We start from the raw sequence: 25,772 nt of genomic DNA, 5'->3' as shown, positions 1-25,772 counted from the left end.
GTGATTAATCACTATGCTTTAATTATGTTCAATTTGTAACAATGAAAATACATCCTGCATATCAGATATTTACATTACGATTCATAATAGTAGCAAAATTACAGTTATGAAGTAGCAACGAAAATAATTTTATGGTTGGGGGTCACCACCACATGAGGAGCTGTATTCAAGGGTTGTGGCATTAGGAAGGTTGAGAACCACTGCAATAGACCATCCTGCCTCCCTAGGGGGACACTAGAGCTTACTCCCCACGCCACAGAACTGGGCATTTGGCTTGCAGTGCAGCGGGTGGAGGCAGGAGAAAAATGAGGTTTAAGAGGCCAAATGGCTCCCAGTTTCTTATCTTTTTCTTTTTTACTTACTGATTTGAGAGAGAAACAAATTTGTTGTCCCACTTATTTATGCGCTCATTGGTTGATGCTTGTATGTGCCCTGACCCGGGATTGAACCCATCACCTTGGCATATGGGGACAAAGCTCTCACCAACTGAACTACCTTGCCAGGGCCATGGCTCCAGTTTCTGCCCTGAGCCCCCTCTTCCTCCTTTTCCCCAGATTTTCCACCATGGCTTCTCCCTGGTGTGGCATTCTAAATGCCTCTTCCCGCCCGATGCCATCTCCCGGTATCCATGGCCCCAGGGAAGGGAAACCGAGCCCCCCTTGCTCCTAGAGCAGCGGTTCTCAACCTGTGGGTCACGACCCCTTTGGCGGTCGAACGACCCTTTCACAGGGGTCGCCTAAGACCATCCTGCATATCAGATATTTACATGACGATTCATAACAGTAGCAACATTACAGTTATGAAGTAGCAACGAAAATAATTTTATGGTTGGGTCACAACATGAGGAACTGTACTTAAAGGGCCAGAAGGTTGAGAACCACTGTTAGAGATTCTTTTCTTGGTCTTCCCTCCCCACCTCAACCAGCTTCTCCTGCCCTTCACACCCAGACCGCTGCAACACTAGCCTGGCTGGGGGAGGGGAGGCCGAGTCTCAGGCCTCACCAGACTGACTACAGGAGATCCCAGGGCCCCTCTGGGTGTGGGGGCTGGGCAGGCAGAGGTGTTTGGACTCTGCTTCCTGGCGGCGGGACCTTGGGTTTCAGTTTCCGTGTCTGCAGGGGAGACAGTGACACCTGCCCTGCCCAGCTCAAGGCTGTGGAGCTTCAGCTAAATGTTCGTAGAAGGGCTTTGAAACCACCAGGCACTGTCCAGATGCCAGCTCCTAAGCTCCGTGTCAGCCTGTGCCTGCCTCCCACGTTCAGCCTGGACTAAAGTGACTTTCACCAGCGTTTCTGCCGTGCGCTGGAGCCTGGGGCTCACAGATACAGCGGACACCTGTGCTTCAGGGAGGCTGCACCCAGGTTGGCATCATCAGAGGCAGTGGGGCTGACCCTAGCGGTTTGACTCGGTGGATAGCGTGTTGGCCTGCAGACCGAAGGGTCCCAGGTTGGATTCCAGTCAAGGGCACGTATGGTTTCAGGCTCCTCCCTGGCCCAGCCCTGGCCCTGGTCAGGGAACGTGTGGGAAGCAGCCAATTGATGTGTTTCATCGATGTTTCTCTCTGTCTTTCCCTCTCTTTTCCACTCTCTCTAAAATCAGTGAAAAAATATCCTTGAGTGAGGATTTAAAAAAAAAAAAAAAGGTGGGGAAAGTGGGGCTGGGTCTGTTAGGGGCGGGCGGGCCTTCATTTCCCACATCCCTGGGAGGTGGGCAGGCCAGTGACGAATCAGACCCCAGTGCCAGGAGCCAGTGTGGACGCCGACCCCTGTGCATCAGGGTGGGTGTGACTCAGGTAGTGTTTTACAGAATCTCAGTCCTACGGATCCCCCGGGTGGCTGCCTGGAGGAGGGCGTCCTGGTGGAGGTCTGGGCATGTGCTGAGGACAGTGGCAGAAGTGGAGCAGTAGTGGGTGCCCTGAGCCAGCAATGACATGCCCCAGCCACCAAGGGAAGGCAGCTTGGACCTAAGCCCAGTGTCTGCCCATGACCCCCTGGGTGCCTGCAGGTGATGTTTAGGTGGTATCCAAATCACCCTAACCTGGGTCAGGACGCATTACACACATCACCTTGTGTAGGTCACCATCGCCTCGCCACCTCCAATCGCAGGGGGGCCATGAACATGAGTGAAGGAAGGAAGGAAAGAATGAATGAGTGAAATGTCTGGAGGAGTTCCGGCCCTGATGACCTGAGGGCCTCTCCTACTACTGCCCCCAACACAACTCGACGTTCTGCCCCCGGGAATGGCTAGGTCCCCCGACTCGCAGGGTCACTCTCCTCTGCGGTGTGCGGGTCACTGTGCTCGGGACACCCTCCAGGACTCCGGCCAGTGCCGCCACGCCACCTCCCCAGGCTTCCCCAGGCAGAGGCCTTCTCTGGGCTCTGGTCCCGGGGCCACCTCCACTTCAGTCTCTGACAGGCAGCTGTCGTCACAGCACCCAGCTGGCAGCCCTGGGCTGGGCCATGTGCTGTGTCTGTCTCCAGCGTCTAGCATGGTCCCTGGCACACAGCTGGCGCTCAGTAAATGGGAAGGAAGAGGGAGAAGTCAGGAGGGACCCCCTTGGCCAGGCCTCGGTCTAAATGGGAGGCCTGGGGAAGAAAGGCCCCGAGTGCGAGGGGGCCGGAGCGGGGGTGAAGGGCCTGTCACAGGGCCGGCTCGCAGGAATGAGATTGCAAGCCTATGTCATTTTTTCCTGTAAATCTTGTAATTTCATGCTCCAGGGGACCACAGAGTAAGAGAGTCAGTGGGGAGTAAATCCAACTCCCTGGCCACTCCCCCTACCAGGAGACCGAGTGAGTCTCCCCCCAACTTCCCCTGGGAACCCCTCCCCGGACCGGGGTGCCCGGACTTCCTGGGAGCTCCTCTGAGCCATCCTCTTCCCCCGCCTTGTCCCTGGACCCCTCTACCCTCCACCTTTGGAGGACAAAGAGCATTTGTCCAACCTATGGCATTAGAGCTGGAGGGGTCTAACAGCAAGGCCTGCAGGGGCAGGGGCTCCTTCCTGATGATCCGTGGCCCCTCCCTTCCCCCTCCCTGCCCTGCCCGAACCCCTTTTCACAGCCTCAGGGAGCCTTTGCCCCCCGATGGTCAGACTTCCACTTTCAGAAGTGACTCTGGAAGAGAACAAACCCCAGGCCACGAGCCCCGGTGTGAGGTCCAGGGAAGAGACAGGTGCGGGAGGCCGGATCTGGGGGGCAGTTGAGGAGCAGGCCTGTCTGAACCCCAGGTTTGCTGGGGGACACATCCCCATAGATACACCAGTGTATTTTGATGCCATCCTAAGGTAAACTGGGTTCAGCCTCGGGGGAGGCTCTGCGCTGGCTGCAGGATGAAAGGCTGCGAGGGGGTGTACATGTGCTTGGTGCACAGCAGCCGCCAGGGAAGTGTTCGCGGAGGGGCCTGTGCATACGCGTGTGTCCCTGTCCCCCTCAGGGTCTTGTCTGCTGGTGCTAGTGCTGGGGTAGGAGAGTGAGGACAGACAGGTGTGTGTGTGTGTGTGTGTGTGCGCGCAGGGGTGAGTGAGCCACAGGTGGGCACGTGTCAGTGAAGAGGTGCGCTGGGCACGAGACTGTGTGGGAGAGGCTGAAGGCGGTGAGGGAGGGAACTGAGAGATTCATGAGAAGGGAAGGGGCAGACGCTTGGCGAATGCCAACAAAGGAAAGCAGTCCTTTAATTCCCCTCGCACTTCCGAGCTGGGCAGTGTCCCAGTTTTGCAGAGCAGGAGACTGAAACGCAGAAATGGAACAACTTGTCCAAGGTTACACCACTGCTAATCGCACTGGGATTCTAACCCAGGTCTGCCTGACACAGCAGCTCTGGCTCCCCAGGAGGCAGACAGGCTTTGTGCTCCTGGAATGCGATTTGGGACAGGTCCCCAATCCCTTGCCTCTGAGACCCCACTGACCCGGGAGTGGGGGGATGCAGGGCCTCGCTGACCTTACGAAGAACTTCTCCCTGACCCCTCGCTCTGCCACCTGACCTCTCAGAGCCCTTCCGCCCATGTCCCAGGCCCACGACTGGCTGAGCTGCTCCTCCTGTAAATGCCACACACTTCCCACGCCCGCGACTCTGCTGGCTCAGAGTCCACAAGCCACCATGGCCTCCAAGCGCTGACCACAGTCAGTGTAACTCACTGGCATTTCAAAACCCACTTCAGGACTTGAATTCCCTCAGTGCCCTGAGGCCCTGCACCTAGACCCCCTGGACTCAGAAAGCAGGGGGTTCTGACCCAAGTGAATGCTACCCCCTTGGCCCCTGGACCCAGCACATAGGAAGACAGTTGGTCTTGGAGCCAGGCCTCCTGGCCTCCAGTCCTGTCTGACACCTCCTAGCTGTGTGATCTTGGGCAGGTTCCTTAACCTCCTGGAGACTGTTGCCTCATCTGCAAAATAGGGCTGATCCGATATCCCTACCTCACAGCCTCGCAGAAGAGAATTAAATGCAAGCTTGCCTGTGACGGAGAGCAGAGTGCGCCGCTCCAGAATATGCCACTTTGGCATATTGATTACTTTAGGCTGGTTCACTTTAAGAAACAGCAGCCCCGGGAGAAGTTCTGAAAACCAAGTACCGTCTGTGAGGCCTTGTGCACCTGTGAGGGCATCTCCCTTTGTGAGGATGCGTCCCTCGCTGCACCAGGCCTGCCCTCACTGTCAGGAGAGAAGGCCTGGGCTTCAGTCTGCGCAGCCACCTTCCCCTGTTCACTGTGCTTTTCCTGGTAGCCTCCTAACTGACTCCACCCCCAACATCGCCTTTTGTCCTTAGCTGAAGGAGGTATTGAAGGTGATGGCGAGTTACTGTTTCTGGGTCTCTCCCCTGATACAGGGAACATACGTGTTATTAAACTGTAATGTTTTTCTCCTGCTAATCTGCCTGGTGTTAATTTGCTTATTAGTCCAGCCAGAAGAACTTGAAGTTAATAGTTTACCTCCAGACACCTGTGAAGTGCCTGACGCGTAGTAGGTGCTTAACAGATAGTACCTATGATTCATGCCCTGATCTACCCCCTTGTTTGACCACGAGGACAGCAAACCTCACCAGCTCCCAGAGTGAGTCCCTGCAGGCTTGGATCCCTCGGTGACTCCTATCTGTATACTTACCCCCAAGCCCAAGTGGACCCCGCGTGCCTCTCTCTCTCTCACCCCCAAGACTCTGACCTTACCCTGACCTCCTGCCCTTTACTACCCCGCACTCTCCCTGTATCCTGGGTCCCACGGACCGGACCGAAGGGACCTGCAGCCCACAGCGCAGGTCGGGCACACTCACTCGCCCTGTCTTGCAGGCTCTCCAGGTAGCCCGGCAGTTCCTGCTGCAGCAAGCCTCGGGCCTGAGCTCCCCTGGGAACAATGACAGCAAGCAGTCAGCCTCTGCGGTGCAGGTGAGGAGGAGGGCATCCCTCTGGGCAGGGCCGGGCAGGGCTGGGCTGGGGCCAGGTCAGAGGGTGGGCTTGACAAACAAGGCCAGCAAGTGGCAGCTGCCCCGAGGGAAATGCTAGGCAGCGTGAAGAAACTTGCACTTTCTGTCTCACCTCCACCTGATCCCAGGCCTGCCTCTGCTTGGCCTCTTGTCTGCGTGTGAGCCTGCGTCCAGATCTGTCTCTGTCCCTCTGTGCAGGCTTCCTCTCCCTTGGCCTCAGGGTCACTGCTCAGGTTTCTGTTTTCTCCATCTCGGTGTGGTCACTCGGCCTGTCCGTTGCTACTCCCTTCCCAGGCTCTCTCAGTTGCTGAGGTCACCACGTCTCCCCCCTAATCTCTCACCCACCAGTTCTCTCAGTCTCCCCGTGTTTCCTGTCTCTTGATGTCTCTCTGTCTCTTTTGTTTTCCTTTGCACAATCTGCCCTTTCCCCCCTCTCCCTTCCCCCAACCTGCTGGCCCATCTGGCTGGGTGGGGGAGGGGAGGTCTGTTGAGGGTGGGCGGGGGTAAGCCAGGCCTTCTGTTTACCTTTTGTGTCACAAAGAACTTGGGAGAATCTCGCCGTCTGATTCGGGGTGGGTCACTGCTCGGGCAGCCTGGTCTCCAACCCCCCCACCCCGCCCCCCGCCCAGCAACCAAGCTTTTTCGCTCCCCCCACCCCTCCCCACAGCAGCGGGGGAGGCTTGGAATTGGGGAGAGGATTAAGCGGGGCTTTGAAAGGAAGTTTATCTAAGGGAGGAAGGCTGAACTCGATCCTGAGCACGCAGCTCTGGAGTCTGGGGGGCGGGGTGCTGAGGGAAGGAGGGAAGTGAGGGGGGCAGGATGGAGGATGGGGTGCAGGGTGCCGGGAGAAGGACCCAGGACTGGGTTTTATGTAAAACAAGTTAGTGTTCAGAAAGTGCTTTGAAGAAGTTCAGTGTGCCTGACAGTTGTGGGGCCTTAGCTGGGCCCTGTTTTAAAAGTCTTCAACCTGACGAGACTGCCCTCAAGGGGGAGGAGTTGGGCAAAGAGGGGTACTGGCTGGGTGGCTGGGGAGGAAAAGCTCTCAGGCCTGGGTGGTGTCAGGACTAGGTCTCTCTGAATTAGGGACGCCCCCCTCCCCGACTCCCAAGGTCTGAAGTGGTTGTTCTTAATCCTCCCCACCTTGGGCCCAGCTCATACCCCTTCTGAGAACAAGGAAGGGTAGCTAGAGAATAGGAATGTTCCCCCAACCAGAAGGGCTGGCTGAGAAAGGCGGAGTTTCCCTCGAGTGGGAGCGACTGAGGTCGGGTGCAGGGAGGACTTTGCAGTGTAGGAGTAGGAGAGCTGAAATAATGAGAAAAGGGGGGTTTCTGGCATTTCCCTTGGGTGACCCCCCTCCCTAAAATGAGAGAGATCCCTGGATGTCCTAGAATGAGAAGCAGAGGCTTTGGTCAGAGGGACAGGTGAAATGATTCTCGGGCCTTCTCTCTTGCCTTCTTGCTCCCAATGATGGGTCAGTTCACTCATTCAACAAGCACATAGTACTTCCTAAACCAGCAACTGATACCTACAGAGGCTTACCCTGGGGCAGACACAGCGTGCTTTATAAGTATCATCCCATTTATCCTCACAATCCCATGAGGTAGATGTTGTATTAGCCTGGAAACTGGGGCCCAGAGAAGTTAAGTAACTTGCCCAACGTCACACAGCTAATAAGGGGCAGAGCCAGGGTTTGAACACAAACAACTAGCTCCAGAACCCACACTTCAGTGCCTACACGGTGACACTGCCGGGTGCTTAGCACAGCAGTAACGCCAACAGTCCACAGGGACGGAGCCCTTGCCGGAGGATTCTCTGGGCGCAGGGTGTGGCCGTTCTTGGGCCGTGTCTGAACTTCCCCAGGAGCCTGGAGCCCTGGCTGTTGATCCTGCTCCTCCTCCAACCCTGATGCCTTCCAGGTTCACAATCTCTAAGGAGGTGGGGCTTCTGTTCCCTGTGGGGTCCAGGGCCTAGAAATAGCTTTTCTGTGGGGGATTAGGGGAGAGTGAGTAGAAACATGCATTTTGCTGGTTTGGAGCTTGACTGAAATGAAGGGTGATGAAGGGAGGTCCATGGCAGCCCCTCTCCCAGCTCCACCGGACACTGTCCTGCTCCCCAACTCAAGGTGGGGTCTCCTGCGCACCTCCCCTCCCAGCCACGCCCACCAGCCCTCTCCCAGGCCACCTTCAGACAAGTTTCCAAAACCATATTAGGTCTCCAGCTCCAGCTCGTGCCCAGGCCTGGATGCCAGGCAGGGAGAGGTCAGTCTCAGGGGGCAGCACAGGTAGCTGGGAGTTTGGGCAGACGGGCGGCCAAGGCCAGGTCCCCCAGCTCTGCCAGCCTTGTCTCATCCTCTCAGCCCCCTAAGGCTCACCCTCCTGGCATTTCTAGAAGTTCTTCTGTCCCACCATCATCTTTTTTGTGGTAATTCAGCCCAGAGCTAGTCTGAGGACTTCCTTCTGGTCATATGCAGGGGAATTTAACCTAGACCCGTGGTCGGCAAACCGTGGCTCGCAAGCCACATGTGGCTCTTTGGCCCCTTGAGTGTGGCTCTTCCACAAAATAACACATGTGAGCGTGCACGTACAGTGTGATTGAAACTTCATGGCCCATGCGCAGAAGTCGGTATTTTGTGGAAGAGCCTCATTCAAGGGGCCAAAGAGCCGCATGTGGCTCTCGAGCCACAGTTTGCCGACCACTGATCTAGACTAAGCTCTGGCCTAGTCTCCAATCACCCAGGGACCCCAGATCCCATACTTCAAAGGTTGAGTTTGGGTCCTTGATTGGCACCAAATGGCATCCATCCCAACCACCAGCCCCCCAGAGGCGCTTCCCTGTGTCTCCATCACGTGTCCAGCCCAGCACACTGTGATCATGGCGGTGGAGGGCTCTGGCGGGAGCAGGGCCCTGGGGGTGAGGCTGGAGGCAGCTGTCCGCAGTCAGCCCAGCCCGGAGTCCCACTGCCAGGCTTTAGTAAGCATGCAGCCACCCTGGCCACGCTCCAGCCTGTGACTCACGGCTTTGCTGAGCTGACTGGCCCACAGTGGCCGTCCTGACACATCCTCGCCTGGTGAGTGGTCAGTGGGGACCCAGGGGAGCTCCAACTCAGTGCTCAGAACCCGAAGGGGCGTGACGGGAGGTGGATGGGTCAGCCAGTTCAGGAGATCCGTATGTGGCACCCGCCTTGCTGACCTTTCTTGACCCTCTTGGGCCACCTTAGACACAAGTACGCAGAAGGTAATCCATCCTGAACTATCTCTGCAGCCACCTCTCCAGCCAGCAGCTCAGCCACGTGGCAGGACGGCAGGCCCTGGGGAGGCTTCCGAGGTCATCCCTTCCACTCCCCGGCCTCCATGTAGGAAAGCCCCAAGGAGGGAAATGCCACATCCTTTCTTGCGTGCTGCTCGCCGTGACTCACTCCTGGTGCCTGGAAAGATCTGGGTGTCTGCTCTCAGCCTCCCCCGCTGGGTGCAGCTCTCGCTGTGAGGAGAATGGGAGGCTCATTGCGTTTGTCCTGTGACCCCGGCCACCCAGCGCCCTCGGGGGCCGTTGAGTCCCTAAATGCAATAGTGGAGAAGGGAGAGGGAAAGGAGACCAGAAAAGAGGGAAAAAGGAAAATTCAGAATGTGTTTTTTTTAAGTAATTGGTTTTACAATTGTATAGAATTTAATGACATACAAACCCCCTTTACCTACCCTTTCTGCCCTTGTACCTTGAGGCAGGGCAGGTGGTTTAACTTCTCCAGGCCTCAGTTTTCTCATCTGTAAGATGGTAATGACGATGATACCCTCCTCCCAGGCAGGGTTGCTGTGAAGATTCAGGGAGATCCTACTCATTAAGGGCTTAGCCAAGTGCCTGGCACCTAATCCACAGTCAACCACAGCCTCTTGTGTAGTCAGTCCTGTGAGGCGGGGCAGGCAGGTGTTCCAGATCCCAGGGAGAGGACGGAGCAAGCGAGGCTTGGTGATTTCAAAGGACAGTCTGTGTCAGAGACCAGAACCTACCTAGGTCACCTGACGCAGAGCTCTCGGGCTCTGAGCTCCATACCACCGTGTCCCAGGGGAGGGGGAACGAAAGGCCAGGTGAGCAGCCCAGCTGCCTCGGGGTTACACAGGGGCTGGCTCTGCAGGGGGATGGCTCTGGGCCACTGCCCGCCCCTCCCCAGGCCCCTCCGAGAGCGAGGACCAGGGCACCCCCGCAGCCTGGCTGTGGAGTCTCCCGTGATACAGTGGGAGGAGGGACATGGGCCTTGGGATCTCAGCCCCGTCCGCCTTCAGCTCCCGGATGTTCGGTTTCCACACAGTCTCTGCAGTGCTCCTCAAGCCCTGCTCCAGGGTGGGGCAGGCCGTGTGGATGTGGAGGCCCCGGGAGCCGTGGCGTACACAGACCTGGGCTTGCATCCCGTCCTGCCGCTTAAGGCTCCTTTGTAGACTCCCCTGGAGCCTCCCTTCCCACAGGATGGCCCTGGCTAAAGAGCAGGTGGTGCCTCTCCAGGGATGTCTGCAGAGATCATCCTGGGGAAGGGGGAAAGCCCAGGGCTGGGCGCAGCCACTCGAGCTGGGGGCAGCGGGACTTCCCATGCCCCCTGATTGACTGCACCCCCTGGTTGCTCCCCTGCTTGGGGATTCCCTAATTGGTGGCTTGAGGCTGAGTCCTACCCCTGCCCCAGGGATCCCAAAAGGAACCGACCCCTCCTCCCCTGACCCTCCCATGGGACTAGGGGGAGGTGACAGGGGCCATGAGCCCCCTGGGAACCTAACCTGTCATGTGTTGCCCAAGACAGGTCCCTGCAGGACTCTCCCTGACGGGGCCACCCTATACCGCTCCCTTCCCGCCACAGGCTAGCAGAGGGGCCTGCAATCTGCCAGGAAAGGCATTTCAGCTCAGGGAGCAAACCCCTAGTGAGGACCTGCTGTGTGCTGGGCCCTCTGCTAGGGCTGGGGGTGGGAGACAGAAGAGTCTTGGCACTTTCAGCGTGATGGGGAGGTAGTTCGCCGGCAGGGCACCGGTCCTGCTGAAACGGCTTTAAGAAAAGCCAGTGCTGCAACTTGGGCCTCCCTGGCTGTGACTCCACCAGCCTGGGGGTTTAGGGCAGGTAGGGCTGGGAAAAGAATGTCGTTACTGCTTTTCCCTGCACCTTTCCCTGTGGCTAGATTCTCTGGGCTTCCCAGGGAGGCCTCACCCAGGGCAGGGGGCAGCAAGCTGCTCCACTCTGAGAATCCGACGTGTTCCGGCGGGAAGGAGTCACCTGGTATAATCCAATCCCTGTTTGACATTTGAGGAGACTGACACGCCAGAGAGGGCAAGTGGCTTGCTGGGGGTCACACAGCAAGTTCAGTGCAGAGCTCGCGGGAGGAGCCTGCCTCCTAACCGCTGCCTGGGCTTCTTTCCACCTGCTGAAGACAAAACTGCGATACACCGAGGATGGCGCCCTCTGGGCTCTGTGTGTGCCCTCCGCACAGGTGTGCTGGAGGCTGTGCCGTGTATGTGCCAGAGCCCAGGGCTCCTGCCACGCGGGCCACCGTTTGAATCCTCCCCAGGCCGCAGCCTGCCCTCCTGGCCAGGCCTACATAGTGTCACAGGAGAGAGCAGAGCTGGGAGTGGCGCGCTGGGCCTTCCACGCCTGGGTTCTACCCACCGTGTCGCGGGTCTCATCTTCCTGCGCCTGAGTTAGCGCGTTTACCAGGCAGCCGTGGTCCGCACACCGGGGTGCCAAGCTTTCTTCCGAGTGTTAACTCATTAGTCCGGCGACAACCTTACGAGGCAGGCGCTGTGCCGCCTCCATTGCACAAACAAGGAAACAGGGAGCCAGCCACTGTCCACGGATACCCAGCTAGTGGGTGGCATCTCCCTCTGGAGCCGCTCTGCCGTACTGTGGGTGGGGCCTGGGTGCCTGCCCTCCTTGGAGTGGGGTGAGGTGAGCAGGCTGACAGGGCCGAATCCCACAGGTGCCTGTGTCGGTGGCCATGATGTCGCCGCAGATGCTCACCCCACAGCAGATGCAGCAGATCCTGTCGCCCCCACAGCTGCAGGCCTTGCTCCAGCAGCAACAGGCGCTCATGCTCCAGCAGGTGAGTGTAGCCCTAGCCCCAGGGCAGCTGAGAAGCGGAGGCCAGTGCCCTCGCCCCCCCCCCCCCCCCCCCCCCAGGTCTGTTTACTACCAACATCACCTAGCGGCAGAAACCAGAGAGACTGCTCAGGCCGGACTGATCTGCATTCCTCCAGGGCAGTGGGGGAGGTCAGAGGTCAGGCCTCTCAGAGAGCAGTGCCTTGGCCCACCTGCCTCCAGAACCCCTGGGAAGGCAAAGTGCTGGAACATTCTGGCTCCTAGCACCCTGACTTATTCAGGGGACCCACCCAGAGGCAGGGCGGGCTGGGCGGTGCAGGATGAAACTTCCCTCTCCCTTCCCCACTCACGGAGCCTCTCTCAGCAGAAGTCTCCCTGCTGGGCCCCGGGTCCCACTGCCCCAGGAAGGCTCCCCACTCCTGCCTGCAGGAGCCACCACTGGGCTGGGGTTGCTCTGGGGTCAGCAGCCCGCTGCCCCTGCTAATGCACTCTCCCCCGCCTCCCACCCCACAGCTGCAGGAATATTACAAGAAGCAGCAAGAACAGCTCCACTTGCAGCTCCTCACCCAACAGCAGGCTGGGAAGCAGCAACCCAAAGAGGTAAGGGGCTCGGGCAGGGCCCTGCCCATCACCCGCAGCCCAGACCGTCCTGGCCAGAGGCGGGGAGTCCCCAGGTGTTCCGAGAGAAGTGCCTGGTGGGCGCAGTGGAAAAGTCAGGAAAAGCCTGGGGAACAGGGAAGGGGCTCACAATTCTCCATCGCCCCTCATCCCCACTCGGTCCTCCCCCTGCCTTGCGTTGTTGGTTAATGAGAACAGGAAGTCAGCCCTGTGTCGTCTCTGCACATGCATGTAGACACATGTAAAAGTGTCACATGGTCCACATGCATGACCAGTTGCCTGGCTGTCATGCCCTCTTCCTGCCCACTTGTCTTTTCTTGACCCAGCACCTGAGGCCTCCTCTCTGGTCCTGAGAATCATTTAGTTGCTCAGCAAACCACTTGCCCCTGCCCCCCAGACCCAGCCCCACCCCAACTTCTGTACCTTCTTGTAAGAGCCAGCTCTGCTCCCTCCTTCAAGCTCTCCAGCCTGCACCCCTGCCCCGTCTGGGCCCCAGGGCCTTCTGAGCTTCCATATCAGGCCCTGCTGCCCTGTCCTCCTTGTCCCAGACATGTGCCTCCCTCTTGCTGGCCACACCACAACCAGGTTCTGAGCTGCCTCTTCCCGGAAGGCTGCCCTGCTGACATCCAGTCAGTCCCCCAGGCTTCAGCCCCCCCTCAGGGGCCTTGTAATTGCTGCATTCTCTGCATTACCTCCAGGCTGGGTTTACTGCCCAGCCAGCCCCCACCCCCAGGGCAGGCAGGCAGGCAGGCAGGGGAGCGGTCCCTGCCTCCCAAGCACCCCGGATGGGCTTGGAACACTTGCCGACAGCCTGGCTTGTCAGTGCCTGTGTGAAAAACTGACTCTGAGGGGGGAAGAGAGCGAGAGAGCACTTGCGTGTGCCCCCAGCAGCAGGGATAGGACTGTTCCCTGAGCCTGGGTCCTACTGACCAGCTGATGCTGATCTTTCAAAGTCCCGTCAGACTCCGTGATTCTCAGTATCTAAGAAGCCAGAGAGGAGGTGGAGGGGAGAAGGCCCCTCCTCGTGATCAGAAGGGGGGCACCCCGGGCATGTGGGAAGGGTGCCTGCCAGGCAGGAGTGGCCCCTGGAGTCTGACAGGCTCATCGATCATTGTGATGAGAGCGCCCCCCCCCCCCCCCCCCCCCCCCCCCCCCGCAGGCGTGCACAGCTGCGGTGCGGGAGCTGGAGCAGGCGCTCAGCAGCAGAAGGAGGGAGGCGGGAGCAGGGAGGCGTCGTGCTGCGCGGCTGGGTCTGGCTGTGTTTGCGCGCCTGCGTGCGTGCGTGCATGCGTGTGTTTACTGCGAGCAGGCATGCAGCCCTATGGAAGCTGGGCCGGGAGCAGAGACGCCGCGGCCTCAGACACTGCACCCACAGCCCCGGGGGCTGAGAGGCCCTGGGAGGGGGTGACCTCGGGGTGGGGGCCAGACGGTGCACCAGAGGCTGATGGCACCCCTCTCTGCGCACCCCCTCGGGCCCCCCACCAGGCACTGGGGAACAAGCAGCTGGCCTTCCAGCAGCAGCTCCTGCAAATGCAACAGCTGCAGCAGCAGCACCTGCTCAACCTGCAGAGACAGGGGCTGGTCAGCCTGCAGCCCAGCCAAGCCTCGGGGCCCCTCCAGACCCTTCCACAAGGTGAGTGGCGCCCCCTCCCTACCCCCCCCCTCAGCCCTGCCTGAAGCCCTCAGTGCACCCAAGGGCTGGCATCACCGGCTCCCAGGGGTGAGATGGAAAGGCTCCTGTGTCCCTGAGGCCCTGCGCCCTCTCCCCACTCTCTCCCACAGCAGCCGTGTGCCCAACAGACCTGCCCCAGCTGTGGAAGGGTGAGGGTGCCCCCGGGCAGCCCGCTGAGGACAGTGTCAAGCAGGAGGGGCTGGACCTCACTGGCACGGCCACCACCGCTACCCTCGTTCGCCGCCCCCCCCCAAAGTCTCACCCCCGCTCTCCCACCACACCTTGCCCAACGGACAGCCCACTGTGCTCACACCTCGGAGAGACAGGTATTGAGACTATTGGGACGTTAGGGAGGGGTGCTGCAGACCGGGACACCCCCGGGCCCCCGGGGATGGCATACAGTGTGGGGGCTGGGAGGGAGGGGCGCCCAGGGACCTGGGAGTGTATCTCTCTCCCAGGACAGAATTGTGCTGGGTTTCTGGGAAACCTGTGTTAAGCACAGACACGCCACCAGCAGGGGAGCTGGGGCTGGGCTGCTGGCATCTTCAGGGTCCCTGACCACCACCTTCATCCCCTCCCCAGCTCCTCCCATGAGGAGACCCCTGGTTCCCACCCTCTCTATGGACATGGAGAGTGCAAGTGGCCTGGCTGTGAGACCCTGTGTGAAGACCTGGGCCAGTTTATCAAGTAGGTGTCACCCTGCTCTCCTTCCCGCCTCCCCCCCACCCCCAGCCCTCCCCCTCCCAAGGAGCCTTTCCACAGGGTCCCTCCCCCCAGCGTGCCCCCAGCCTTCAGCCACCGGCTGTCCTGCTGTGCTCCCCCGGGGGGGGACCTACTTCCTCTGCCCTCATCACATATCTCCTCTTCTCTCCTACCCGCCTGCCCAGCCTGAATCCCCAGCCTCCCCACCTTGTCCCAGGCTGCATGGCCCAGCAGGGGGGCGGGGGGAGGGAGAAGGAGAGGACTCCCCCCCCCACCTCCCCCAGCTTCAGCCCCCAAGAGTGATGGCCCAGTGACAGGCCTGGCCGGTGGACAGGCAGGGCAGGAGGCAGACAGGCGGCTGGCAGCAGGCGGCCAGCTGCCACAGCCGTGCCAGGCTCTGTCACTGACTGATTAACTCCACTGTCTCCCAGACCCTTGCAGCATCAGGGTCAAACAAATTGTTTTCACGCTTCGTCAGAGGTTTACTTAATTAGTTCATTTGCAATTAGATCTCTCTGTAGCTGGGATTTTAGCAAAGACATCAAAGGAGGGTGATGAGAAGGCGGCTTCCTCCTCTGCCCCATTTCCCCCCACCCCCTTCCCTTCTTTGTATCTCTGGGTCTGTCTGCTTTCCAGGCTGTGGGCGGGCTGGGAGGATGGGCTGGGAGGGTGGTGATAGCAGGAAGCCCAGGGCCAACTCTCTCTTCTCCCCCCTCCTCCCCCCCTGAAGACACCTCAACACAGAGCACGCCCTGGACGACCGGAGCACGGCCCAGTGCCGGGTGCAGATGCAGGTGGTGCAGCAGCTGGAGATCCAGGTGCGGCCGGGGCTGCGAGGGACGCGGACTTAGGGCTCCTGCCCTCCCTACCCACAGCACCGGCTTTCCAGGCGGGGTGTGGGGAGTCTTACGGAAGGGTCACGTGGTCAGAGTCAGCGTCTTTTATTTTCTAGGCCCTAGTTACCATGGTTCTGAGGTGTGGGCAGCTGGATTCTGAGGGGTGAACCAGAGTCAGGCTGGGACCCCTCTGCTGGGAGGTCCAGAAAAGAGACTCAGGCTTGTAAACACGAAAATCACATCCCTAGCTAGCACACGGAGCACTGACGTTGTGCCGTCCTGAATGCGCTGCCTGGATAACCCAGTCCCCTAAACAGGCTTGCGTGGTGGGTACTGTTGTTATCCCCACTTTACAGGCACAGAGAGGCCAAGCAACTCGCCCCCGTCACACAGCAGCAGGCCGCACAGCTGGGATTAGCACTGCGCCAGCCTGGCTCTCGAGCCTGAGCTCCGTAGCACAAGAGGCTCCTCCGGCCAGGCCGCCAGGCAGCCAATCAATATTGACCCGTTTCCCTCGGGCACAGAGCAGAGGGCCCTGCCGTGAAAGATCTATTGAACTTATGAATGGGGGTGAATGAATCATTCATCCGTCCCTGTGTCTCCATTCAGTGCACGAGGACCCTCTCACACACAAGTGCCACAGAACTTGGGTGTTGTTCAGCCACAGCCTCTGCCCTCGTTGGGAGAAAAGGCGTGTGCTGTTAGGAAGAGGGCCCCTGCCTATTGGTGCGCCGGAGCCTGGGACACGCGGTCTGGAGGAGAAGCGAGGAGGGCTTCCTGGAGCAGGCGGTCCCTGTCCTGGCCTTGAGGGTGTGAGGGGCCAGAGAGGCAGGGCCAGAGGGAGCTGGGCTGCTGAGGCTGGGAGGCGAGTGGTGGTGGGAATAGGGGCTTCCTGGGAAGCCCGGTGGAATGTGGAGGAGGAAAAGGGCCGGGCTGCCTCCAGGCGCAGCCCCCGCTCACCCCCGGCCTCTCCACCCTCCACAGCTGGCCAAGGAGAGCGAGCGGCTGCAAGCCATGATGGCCCACCTGCACATGCGGCCCTCCGAGCCCAAGCCCTTCAGTCAACCAGTGAGTAGCCTCCCCTTCCCGCGCCCTCGCGGAACCCTCCAGCCCTCCAGCCCCAGCCCTCTGGACCCCCACCCGCCAAGCCGGTCTCAGCACCTGCCCCATTGCTCACAGCTGAACCCAGTGTCCGGCTCCTCCTCATTCTCCAAGGTGACCGTCTCTGCAGCAGACTCGTTCCCAGATGGCCTCGTGCACCCCCCCACCTCAGCTGCTGCCCCTGTCACCCCCCTAAGGCCTCCAGGCCTGGGTTCTGCCTCCCTGCACAGCGGGGGCCCCGCCCGCCGGAGGAGCAGCGACAAGTTCTGCTCCCCCATCTCCTCAGGTAAGGGCTGTGGGAGTAGCATTCTCCTCCAGGCTGGGCCCTCCAAATGGCTACCTTGTCCTCTGCCTGTCTCCCCCAGAGCTGGCGCAGAATCATGAGTTCTACAAGAACGCAGACGTCCGGCCCCCCTTCACCTACGCCTCCCTCATCCGCCAGGTGAGCAGGGAAGGTGACCAGAGGGGGTGGGAATGGCACTCAGCACCGGGCCTCAGGTCCCAGCCCCCAGGAGGATCCTGGGCCAGGGACGTAACTGTCCCTCAGGGCTGTCCCCTCCTGCTCACCCACGTTTCTCTCCTCAGCTGCAGGTCCCACATATATGCTGGTCACGTGACCACCTCTCTGGGAGCACACACGTTTTTTTTGCTACTGATGCCCACTGTGATCATTCTCTCATTTCCATGCACACACACTCCATGAGACTATTTCCTAATAGACTATGGTCACTCTTAGTCAGCTTCCTGTCTCTTTTCTTCTCTCCCTCTCTCTCTCTCTCCCTCTCTCCCTCTCTCCCTCTCTCACACACACACACCATCTCAGAGAGTGCCCTTTGCCCAAATCCGGATAAATTCCAAACAGCCCCCACCCTAGATGTCTCTCCCGAGAAGACTGCTTTTGTCCCCCCTCCTGCAGGGGCCTAGCAGCCATTTCCCTGCAGAGAAACCCATGTGCCCCTCGCACCAGGGCGTAGCTCTTGAGGCTTGTGCGCCTTTGTGGCTGAGCTGTAACCAGCCAGCCCTGCTTGGCCCCAGGAGCACCATCACCCGTCCCAGCCACAGGCTTCGCAGCGAGTCTCCTCTGTCTCGGCGAGTCAGCGGCCAGGCACAGGAGAGAGATCCCAGGCGGGAGAACTCAAGCCTGGGACCCTTCAAGGCCCAGGCTGAGGGTCCCTTTGCTCCTTCCTTGCCCACAGGCCATTCTGGAAACCCCCGACAGGCAGCTGACCCTGAATGAGATCTACAACTGGTTCACCAGGATGTTCGCCTATTTCCGGAGAAACACTGCCACCTGGAAGGTGAGGCCTGCCCCTCACCTGGCCCAGGGCCCCAGGCACCCCTGACATCACACCCCTTTGGGACTAAGACTGCCTAACAGTCCCCTTGGAGAGGGGCTCCGGCTGGGCCACGTGCCCCCACCCGCCTCTTCAGAGCCATGATGTTCTTTAACTGCCTCCTAATGACGCCTCCCTTCTAGCCTTGTGCTGCCTTCTTTCTGGGGAGAAACCCTTCTCTTCAGAGTGCTTCCCCACGGGCCCCATGAAGTGGGGCCCCCAGGAGTCGGTGGTGCCTGCGCCTGGTAGGGAGGCCTGGGTTACATTCACAGGAGACCCTAAGGGTCCGGATACCTTGGCTAAAGGCACGTGCTATGAAGCTCAGGATGGAGTGGGGGTGAGAGGGGTGCCAGCCCGGCCCAGACACGTGGGTGGAGTGAGACCCGTGGTCTAGATGCACTGGGGCACAAACACAGGCAGCCACACACTCTCCCCAGCTCTGCCATCAGCTGCGGGGAGATAATTGTCTCCATCCAATTAGTCATTTCAACACCTTCACCTCATAAGAGTTTTCCTGAGGGACCAGAGGCAGGCAAGGGAGGGACCCTAGAAAAATAGGACACTGAGATGTGGGCTGAGCTGCTAAGCTGTTTGTTTCTCTATAGCCAAGGTAGTCTGTGTGTCTGTGAGCGTGTGTGTGAGCGTGTATGTGTGTGTATGTATGTGTATGAGCGTGTATGTGTGTGTGAGTCTGTGTGTGTGTGTATGTGTGTGTCTCTGGGTGTGTATGCATGTGTCTCTGTGTGTGTGAGCGTGTATGTGTGTGTATGTATGTGTGTGAGCCTGTGTGTGTGTGTATGTGTGTGTCTTTGTGTGTATGGGTGTGAGTCTCTCTGTGTGTGTATGTGTGTATGTGTATGTCTGTGTGTGAGTCTGTGTGTGTGTGTGTCTCTGTGTGTGTGTGTGTGTGAGTGTGTGTGAGCCAGTGTGTGTGTATGGGTGTGAGTCTCTGTGTGTATGTGTGTATGAGTATGTCTGTGTGTGAGTCTGTGTGTGTGTGTGTCTCTGTGTATGTGTGTATGGGTATGAGTCTCTCTGTGTGTGTATGTGTGTATGTGTATGTCTGTGTGTGTCTCTGTGTGTGTGTGTGAGTGTGTGTGAGCCTGTGTGTGTGTCTGATGGGTGAGAAGATTCGGGTCTTTGCAGCAGAGAGGTGGGAGGGCTGGGGGAAGGAGAGAGCAGTGTTGGATCCTATGGGGAAGTTGAGACACCTGAGGAGTCCCACATAACCTTACTTGGATCCCTGGCTCTTGGGTCCCCCTGCTGGCCAGTGCAGAAACTGCAGTTAAACAGGCTACCCCCCCCTATCCCACCGGGTTTCAACAAGTGTCACTAAGCCCCCTCCCGACCAGTGCCCAGGACTGGGTGGGGTCTGCACAGCGCCCACCCTTCTCTGCTCTGGGAGTGTGCTAAGTGCAACCGGAGATACTGATCTTCCGTCCCCATGCCCAATTCCCAAAGCCTGGGTGAGAAGCTACGAGGCTGTGATTGGCTGCGAGTGATGTCATTTCCTGCCAACCACAGTCCTGCCCTCTCTCTCAGCCAGCAGGGCCTTCCTGGGGCCCTCCCAGGGCAGTCTCCAACCTCCAGGCCAGCTGGATTTGGGGTTTTCTCCATGGTAGAGTCCTGTACGATCATTACATTACTACTAGTGCTTACTTTAATGTTGCGTGTTGACCCTGTGCCTTTAGGGGTGACAGTATAGAGCCTCATTTCCATGAGACAGTCCTTCCTTGGGGACAGAGTACCCTCCCCGCTCCCCTCTTTTTCCTGTTCCCTCTTAACTGTACCACCTCACTGCAATTTTCACTCTCCTTTCTTGAGCTCGGGGGAACTGGTTGAGGCGACTTCCTTAAACCACTTGATGTCTGTCATGCAGCCACCGTCCCCCATGCCCCGCCTCCCGTGGCCTTTCATGCCACCTTCCACCTGTTACCCATCTCAGTGGCGTGTCTCTCGCCAGAGTCTTCCTCTCCTTCTCCCCTCACCCAGCCCAAGTCCCAGTAGAAAGCTGACTGGGTGGGTGACCCTCCCGTTAGCCGGGCTCTGCTGCTGCTCCTGCCGCTTGGGGCACGGCCTGTGCCCTCCTCCTGGCACAGCGGACTTCGTCTCAGCTTGAGGTCCACTGTGACCTTCAGCTTCATTCCTGTCACTTAGGAACTGCACCCTGTCTACACCCAACTCTTTCCCTCCCACCTCCACTGTCCACCCGTTTCTCTCCCCTGGCCGTCCCTCCTCCTCTCAACTCTGTCACCTTCCTTTTCTCCTTCCTCCTTCACCCCTCTGGCCCCCTCCTGAGATGCTGTCCACTTCAGGCCAGGGCAGAAGGGTCGGGAGCCGGCGTGGCCAGGCCAGCTGCCGTTCATCGGGGACAGAGCTGCCATCTGCCAAGCTGGCGGTGCTCTGCAGCCCTCCCCCGTGTCCGTCCCCTGCCAGGGCCCGTGTTGTGGACTCGTCCCTTTGTTTACGCAGCCCCCGCCAGACCCCTTAAATTGCCGTTAATGTTTCAGCGTAACGAATTAGTCTCTCGTCACGAATCAGGCTTCGAAATGAGGGAAAAAAGCCCCGGTGAGGCCATCCTCGGAAATTGGGGTCATTCTCATTTGCAAAGCGGAGGATCGGAGCCCCGTAATGCGGGCAAATTTATTCCAAGGCAGGAGCCCCGGCGTGATTAGGCCCTTTGTAATTATCGCTCCAAGAGATTCCACTCCAGCCGCCCGCCTCCCTCGTGGATTAGCAAGCGAGTCGGAAAAATACACAGGATTTAATTAGAGGCAAATTAAAATTGGTAATGAAATCGGGCCAGTTGCAAGTGGCAAGAGTTGGAAGGGAGAGAGGGAGCGGGGCTCTCCAGGGGCACAGGCTGCCCGCCCTGCCCGCGCTCTTCCCCATTTAGAAATGTAAAGAGGAGACAAGATGGGGAGGGGGGAGGACAGGTAACAGGCTGGGACGGCTGGGTGGGGGGGGCGGGGTGTGTGAAGTGCAGGGACAGGGCTGAGGGATGTGGGTTGGGGAGGCGGTGGATGAGGGCCCTAGCCCAGGCTCCCAGCGTTGGGGGGCGGGGCTGGGAATTGGGCCGAGCACCCCCACCTTCACCCCAATGTCCTACAAACCAGATGACCTCAATTCCAGAAGTTACTCCTGCCAGCAGGAGGGGGGAGTGACAAGGTGACTTTTCCTCTTTCCTCTCCTCCTCCTGCCTTACAGCAGCTAAGCCCACGCCCTCCGTTCTCCCCGTTTGTGTCAGCGGGTGTGTATTAGGCCTCTGCTGTGTGCCTCGCGCTGTCAACAAGCTGTCTGCTCCCACGCCTTGGCTCCCACCTGCCCAGAGGCGGGGAGCGGCCGCAGCGACAGTTCCCGAGTTATTCCCAAAACTTCTAGGAGCCAAATGGGATTCTGTGGGCACCTGAGGGGAGGTGTCCAGGCTCACCGAGCAACCAAGGCCGAGCGCGACCTGTTGACAGTCAGAAGCCCCTAGTAACAGCCACGTCTGACTCGTGATGATGGGAGGACAAAGTGTTACTAACTGCATCGCCTGTAGTTGGTGGACAGAGTTTTCCAGAACTTGGCAGGAAGAAGGGAGGCAGATAATGGAATGGGTTGTGGGCAGGGGAGACACTGGGAGCCCCTGGCTCGAAGGGGAGGGGCTTTCCATCGCCTGTGGCCAGGTCTCCTCTCCTGGCCCCTCCCCTGCTGGTCCCTGGGCGAGGGCAGGTGGGACAAGGACTTTCCTCTGTGTGCTCACCTGAGCACCCGCCCCTTGTCACTGCACCCCCAGAACGCCGTGCGGCACAACCTCAGCCTGCACAAGTGCTTCGTGCGCGTGGAGAACGTCAAGGGCGCCGTGTGGACTGTGGACGAGCGGGAGTATCAGAAGCGGAGACCGCCAAAGATGACGGGGTATGTGGGCCGGACCTGTTCGGGGCGCACCCACCAGGGTATGGCCGCCCCCTTGCCTCCCCAGTGCACCAGATCCTTCCCACCTCGGGGGTGAGGGGGAGGAAAGGGGTGCAGGAGCTCAGGGGAGACCAGAATCTGGAAGTGACCGGTGATTAGAAAGAGGACGTTTATGTCTCATTCCACCCTTACTTGTGCCTGAGAGAAGGGCCCGAGGGGCGTGGCCAGAGCTGGGACATGGGCAACGAGGACCCTCTCACACACAAGTGCCACAGGGACATGCACACAGGGACATGCCAGTCAGTGTGGCCGTTGGTGAGGCAGCTGCCATCCCCAGAGTCACTCTCCCCCATCTTATGGCAGCAGGAGCCAACCCCACCTCTTCATTTCACAGGAAAGGAGGCCCAGAGAGGGCAAGGGCCTGGGGGGAGGTCACACAGCAGATCCATGGCAGAGCCGAGGCTCTGACCTCCCATCTTTGATCTTCTCCACTGCACAGCATTTTCAGTGGAAACTGAGGAACTGGGAGGTGGGGGTCAAAACCTCCTCTTTGGGCTTCCCTTCCAGCACCAGAGGCCTTCTCCCCACCAGGACACCCCCACACGGGCCACCTGTTGCCTGTGCCTTTTGGCCCCAAGACCAGGGTGGGGAGGGAGAGGAGTCCGAGGCAAATTAGATGGATCTCTGCGTGGGTCCTGTTCCCCTCAAAGAATCCTTCTCCCGGGACAAGAGCCTCTCCACCCCCAGGCGGTTGTGGGGGCTGGGGCAGGGTCGGGACCGGGGAAAGGGAAGGGGAGCCAACCCTTCTGAGTGCCCCACGTGCCAGCCACACGCGGTATCTTCATGTCTCAGTACCCACTTAGAGTCAGGGGACCTGGGTTCAAATTACTTCTCCCCGCTGTGTGACCTTGGGCCACCTCCTTAACCTCTCTGAGACGCTCTGTAAATGGGGGGAATCGTTGTGGAAGAGGCCCGTTGTGGAGTCATCGCTTCCCTGACCAACTCCCGAACGCCTTCCTGGGCAGAGGGCCTGTGGTTTGGAGCGTGTGGCGCCTGGCTGAGCACATGGCTTACTAGATGTGCCGAAGCTCAGGGTGGCGGGAAGGTGTGGATTTTACAAATACAGGCCTGTCGAGGCTACAGCCTGGACCTTCCTGGACACGGGAAAATCTAGACCAGAGAGAAAAGGGGCTGGGACGGCACGGTGTGAGACGGGCACCGGGAGGGGTCCTTGTTCCCACTCACCAGCTCAGGGGCCTGCTCCAGAGCCTCTGAAGCCCAGCCCTCCCCTGTGCGGGGGCTGCTGGTGCCTGCCGGGCCAGGTCAGCGTGAGGACTAAGTACATGGGGCACACACGGGCGCCGTAGGCCAGACCGTGCTGCAGGACAGTGCATGGGACCTCGGTCAGGGTGGAGGTGTGAGTGCGGAGCAGGCGAATGAATGAACCAAACGCTGCGTCTCTCCTGCAGGAGCCCCACCCTGGTGAAGAACATGATTTCCGGCCTCAGTTATGGAGCACTTAATGCCAGCTACCAGGTGACCCGGCCCTCCCAGGGCCCGCCTGCTACTGCCTGTACCCTCCCGCCCCGTTTCCCTTCCACACACTGGCCCGGAGGGAGACCGCCCTCCACCCTCCCTGGGGCCTCTCTAGGGGGAGGGGAGGAGGGAGAGAAGGGGGAAGACTACCTGAGTGGCCCAAACCCAGACCCTCTGCCCACCCCCCTCAGCTGCGTGGGGGCGGGGCCTGGGAGAGCGTGGGGGCATCACCAGGGTCTCCCTCCGTAGCTTGTCAATCAGGAGGTTCTCAGTCTCCCTGAAAGGGGCCAAGCCAGGCCCAGACCACAGGAAAGCTGGGAGGGAGGAGGGCAGGGTCAGAGCTCAGCCCTGGGAGGTATCTGGCATTCGAGAGCCTGGGGGGTGGGAGCCGGGGTGCTGCCAGGCTAGATCAGCCTGTGGGGCCAGCTCTGACACAGTGACAGCACCCTGCTGAGTGCAGCCCACTGACAGGGCCACCCTGTGCCCTGCAGGCTGCCCTGGCCGAGAGCAGCTTCCCCCTCCTCAACAGCCCTGGCATGCTGAACCCCGGCTCCACCAGCAGCCTCCTGCCCCTCAGCCATGACGACGGGGGTGCCCCCGGGGAGCCGCTCCCCAGCAATGGCAGCAGCACCCCACCTCGCCTCTCCCCACCCCAGTACAGGTGAGCACACAGCATGGACCCCACCCCAGTGCCCATAGAGGTCAGGGAGGGAGCCTTCTCCCCGCAGGTGGGACCAGGTCTTGTCCCCCACGGGCCTCTCCTTTCCTGCTGGCCCTCTCCTTCCCCTCCTCTCTCCTCCTGCCCCCCCCCCCCATCCCCTACATCCTCTCTCCCCCTCTCCCTCTCTCCCTTATTCTCTTCTCTCCCTTTCCTTTGACATCCATCCCCAGTGGCTCAAGGCTGGGGAAGAGCTGTGGCCAGCCCTCTGTGCCCTAAAATTCTGGGTGAGTTTTCAGGGGGAGGAGGCGAAGGCCACCAGGTGCCCACACGGTCCCTCTGCCACAGCCACCAGGTGCAGGTGAAAGAGGAGCCTGCCGAGGCCGAGGAGGACAGGAGGCCCGGACCCCCGCTGGGACCCCCCCAACCCCAGCACCGCGGGGCCTGCCGAAGACAGGGACCTGGAGGAGGAGCTGCCTGGAGAGGAACTCTCCTAAGGGCCTCGAGGGGCAGGCAGGCCGGGGTGAGACCCCTCCTGGAACCCAGGCCCCTCTTACCCCCACTCCACAGCCCCGCCCAAACCTCAAGGCACTTCCAGGACTCAGATGGGGGCTGGGCCAGCAACTCCCAATGTGGCCTGACTGACAGACAGAGGGCAGGGACGTCCCGCCCCCCCAAGGGGAAACAGAACCCCTGATCTGGGACCGCAGAGGACACGGAGGGCCCAGGCCCCTCCTCACACCCTCCCCGCCACCAGCAGCAGCAGCAGCGCCCTCCTCCCCCACCAGCTCTCCTGACAGGGCCTGCAGCCACACGGAGACCCGCAGGCGGGGCGAGCCACCCCCAGACCCAGGGCCCCTCGCACCTGGCTCTGGCGGCGTTCTTCTAGCCAGAGGCCCGCACTTCCCTCATCTGTGCTCCCCCCACCTTCTCCATACTGTGAAGAAAAACTTCTCCACCCTCATGCCCACCCCGCCCTGGCCGGGGCGGAGGAACTGAAGTTGCCAAGCACCCCCAGAAGAAACCAGCCCCTCGCACGCCCACCCGGAGCCACAGCTGGGCCCTGCGGGGCCCCTGGGAGCAGGGCCACTGGCTGTAGCCCCTCCTCCCGACCTGAACTGGGACCCAGGCTGACTGGCCTCTGCCCATTGCTGGCCGCCCGCCCGCCATCCAGGGAGCACAGGAAGAGGCCCCGTGCCCCTTGCCGCCCCCGGAGAGTCCCTGCCAGGCGGACTTCTGGACGCGGGGCCGGGAAGGGAGCCCGGCCATCCCGGAGGCTGGTGCCTGGGCTGACGTGGTGCCGGCCGCCTGTCACGGGACTGACTGGTGGGGTTAGTTTGGCGGCTGCTGGGACCCAGCAGGTCACCCCGCCCCAGCCTCCAGGGCCCCCTTGCAGCCCTCCCTCGCCCTCCCTCTGCACCCCTCCCCTTCCCCCCAGTTAAACGGATGACCAAAGACCTTTCTTATGCCAGAAGCAAAAACCAAAACTTTTTGTTGGCTTTTTCCTTTGTCGCCTCCTTCACCCCCTGCTCCTCTGCTCCCCACCCGGCCCCAGGCTGGGAGCCTCCCTCCACTTAAGTTATTGTTTTAAACCAAAGTTTACAGTGTCTGTTGGTGGCCAAGACCCTCTCCCTCCACCCCTTCCCCACCCACCCTGAGGACCCTGGGGCTCGGCAGGGACTGGGGCCCTGCTCCCCTCCCCTCTGCTCATGCCAGGCCTGGGAGAAGGAGAGGGCAGGGGGGGAGGAGGGCCGCCCTCGGCCCCGCATCCCCTCGGGCACTGGGCGCAGAGCCCTGGTCCGCCCCTGGACTGCTTCCTGGGGGCTCTCCAGACCCCTCTTTAGGACCAAGTCCCCGTCATGCTGGGAGTGTGGATTCCAGCCGAGGAGCTGGAAAACGGGACACTCCCCACAGACCCCCTATGGGGGTCCCCGACGGAGGCCAC

At 60.2% G+C, this 25,772-nt stretch overlaps 1 protein-coding gene across 1 annotated transcript in view; it reads left to right on the top strand.

Annotated features, from left to right (window-relative positions):
• Nucleotides 1-24,408, top strand: part of FOXP4 (forkhead box P4) — a 51,120-nt gene extending 26,712 nt beyond the window's left edge. The window contains 17 exon segments of the mRNA XM_070418623.1: nt 5,276-5,371; nt 11,355-11,477; nt 11,987-12,073; nt 13,577-13,724; nt 13,874-13,995; nt 13,998-14,089; nt 14,346-14,450; nt 15,196-15,283; nt 16,286-16,369; nt 16,481-16,688; nt 16,768-16,844; nt 17,599-17,700; nt 21,515-21,636; nt 23,103-23,169; nt 23,661-23,830; nt 24,176-24,245; nt 24,247-24,408. Of these exon segments, the coding sequence (XP_070274724.1) occupies nt 5,276-5,371; nt 11,355-11,477; nt 11,987-12,073; nt 13,577-13,724; nt 13,874-13,995; nt 13,998-14,089; nt 14,346-14,450; nt 15,196-15,283; nt 16,286-16,369; nt 16,481-16,688; nt 16,768-16,844; nt 17,599-17,700; nt 21,515-21,636; nt 23,103-23,169; nt 23,661-23,830; nt 24,176-24,245; nt 24,247-24,324 (1,839 nt within the window). The 3' untranslated portion in view covers nt 24,325-24,408.
• The last annotated feature ends 1,364 nt before the right edge of the window (nt 24,409-25,772 follow it).

This window comes from Myotis yumanensis, unplaced genomic scaffold (genome assembly GCF_028538775.1).
Source record: "Myotis yumanensis isolate MYYU_CA2020_CCGP unplaced genomic scaffold, mMyoYum1.0.hap1 SCAF_6, whole genome shotgun sequence".
Lineage (NCBI taxonomy): Eukaryota > Metazoa > Chordata > Mammalia > Chiroptera > Vespertilionidae > Myotis > Myotis yumanensis.
This window is presented reverse-complemented; position numbering and strand designations above follow the sequence as displayed.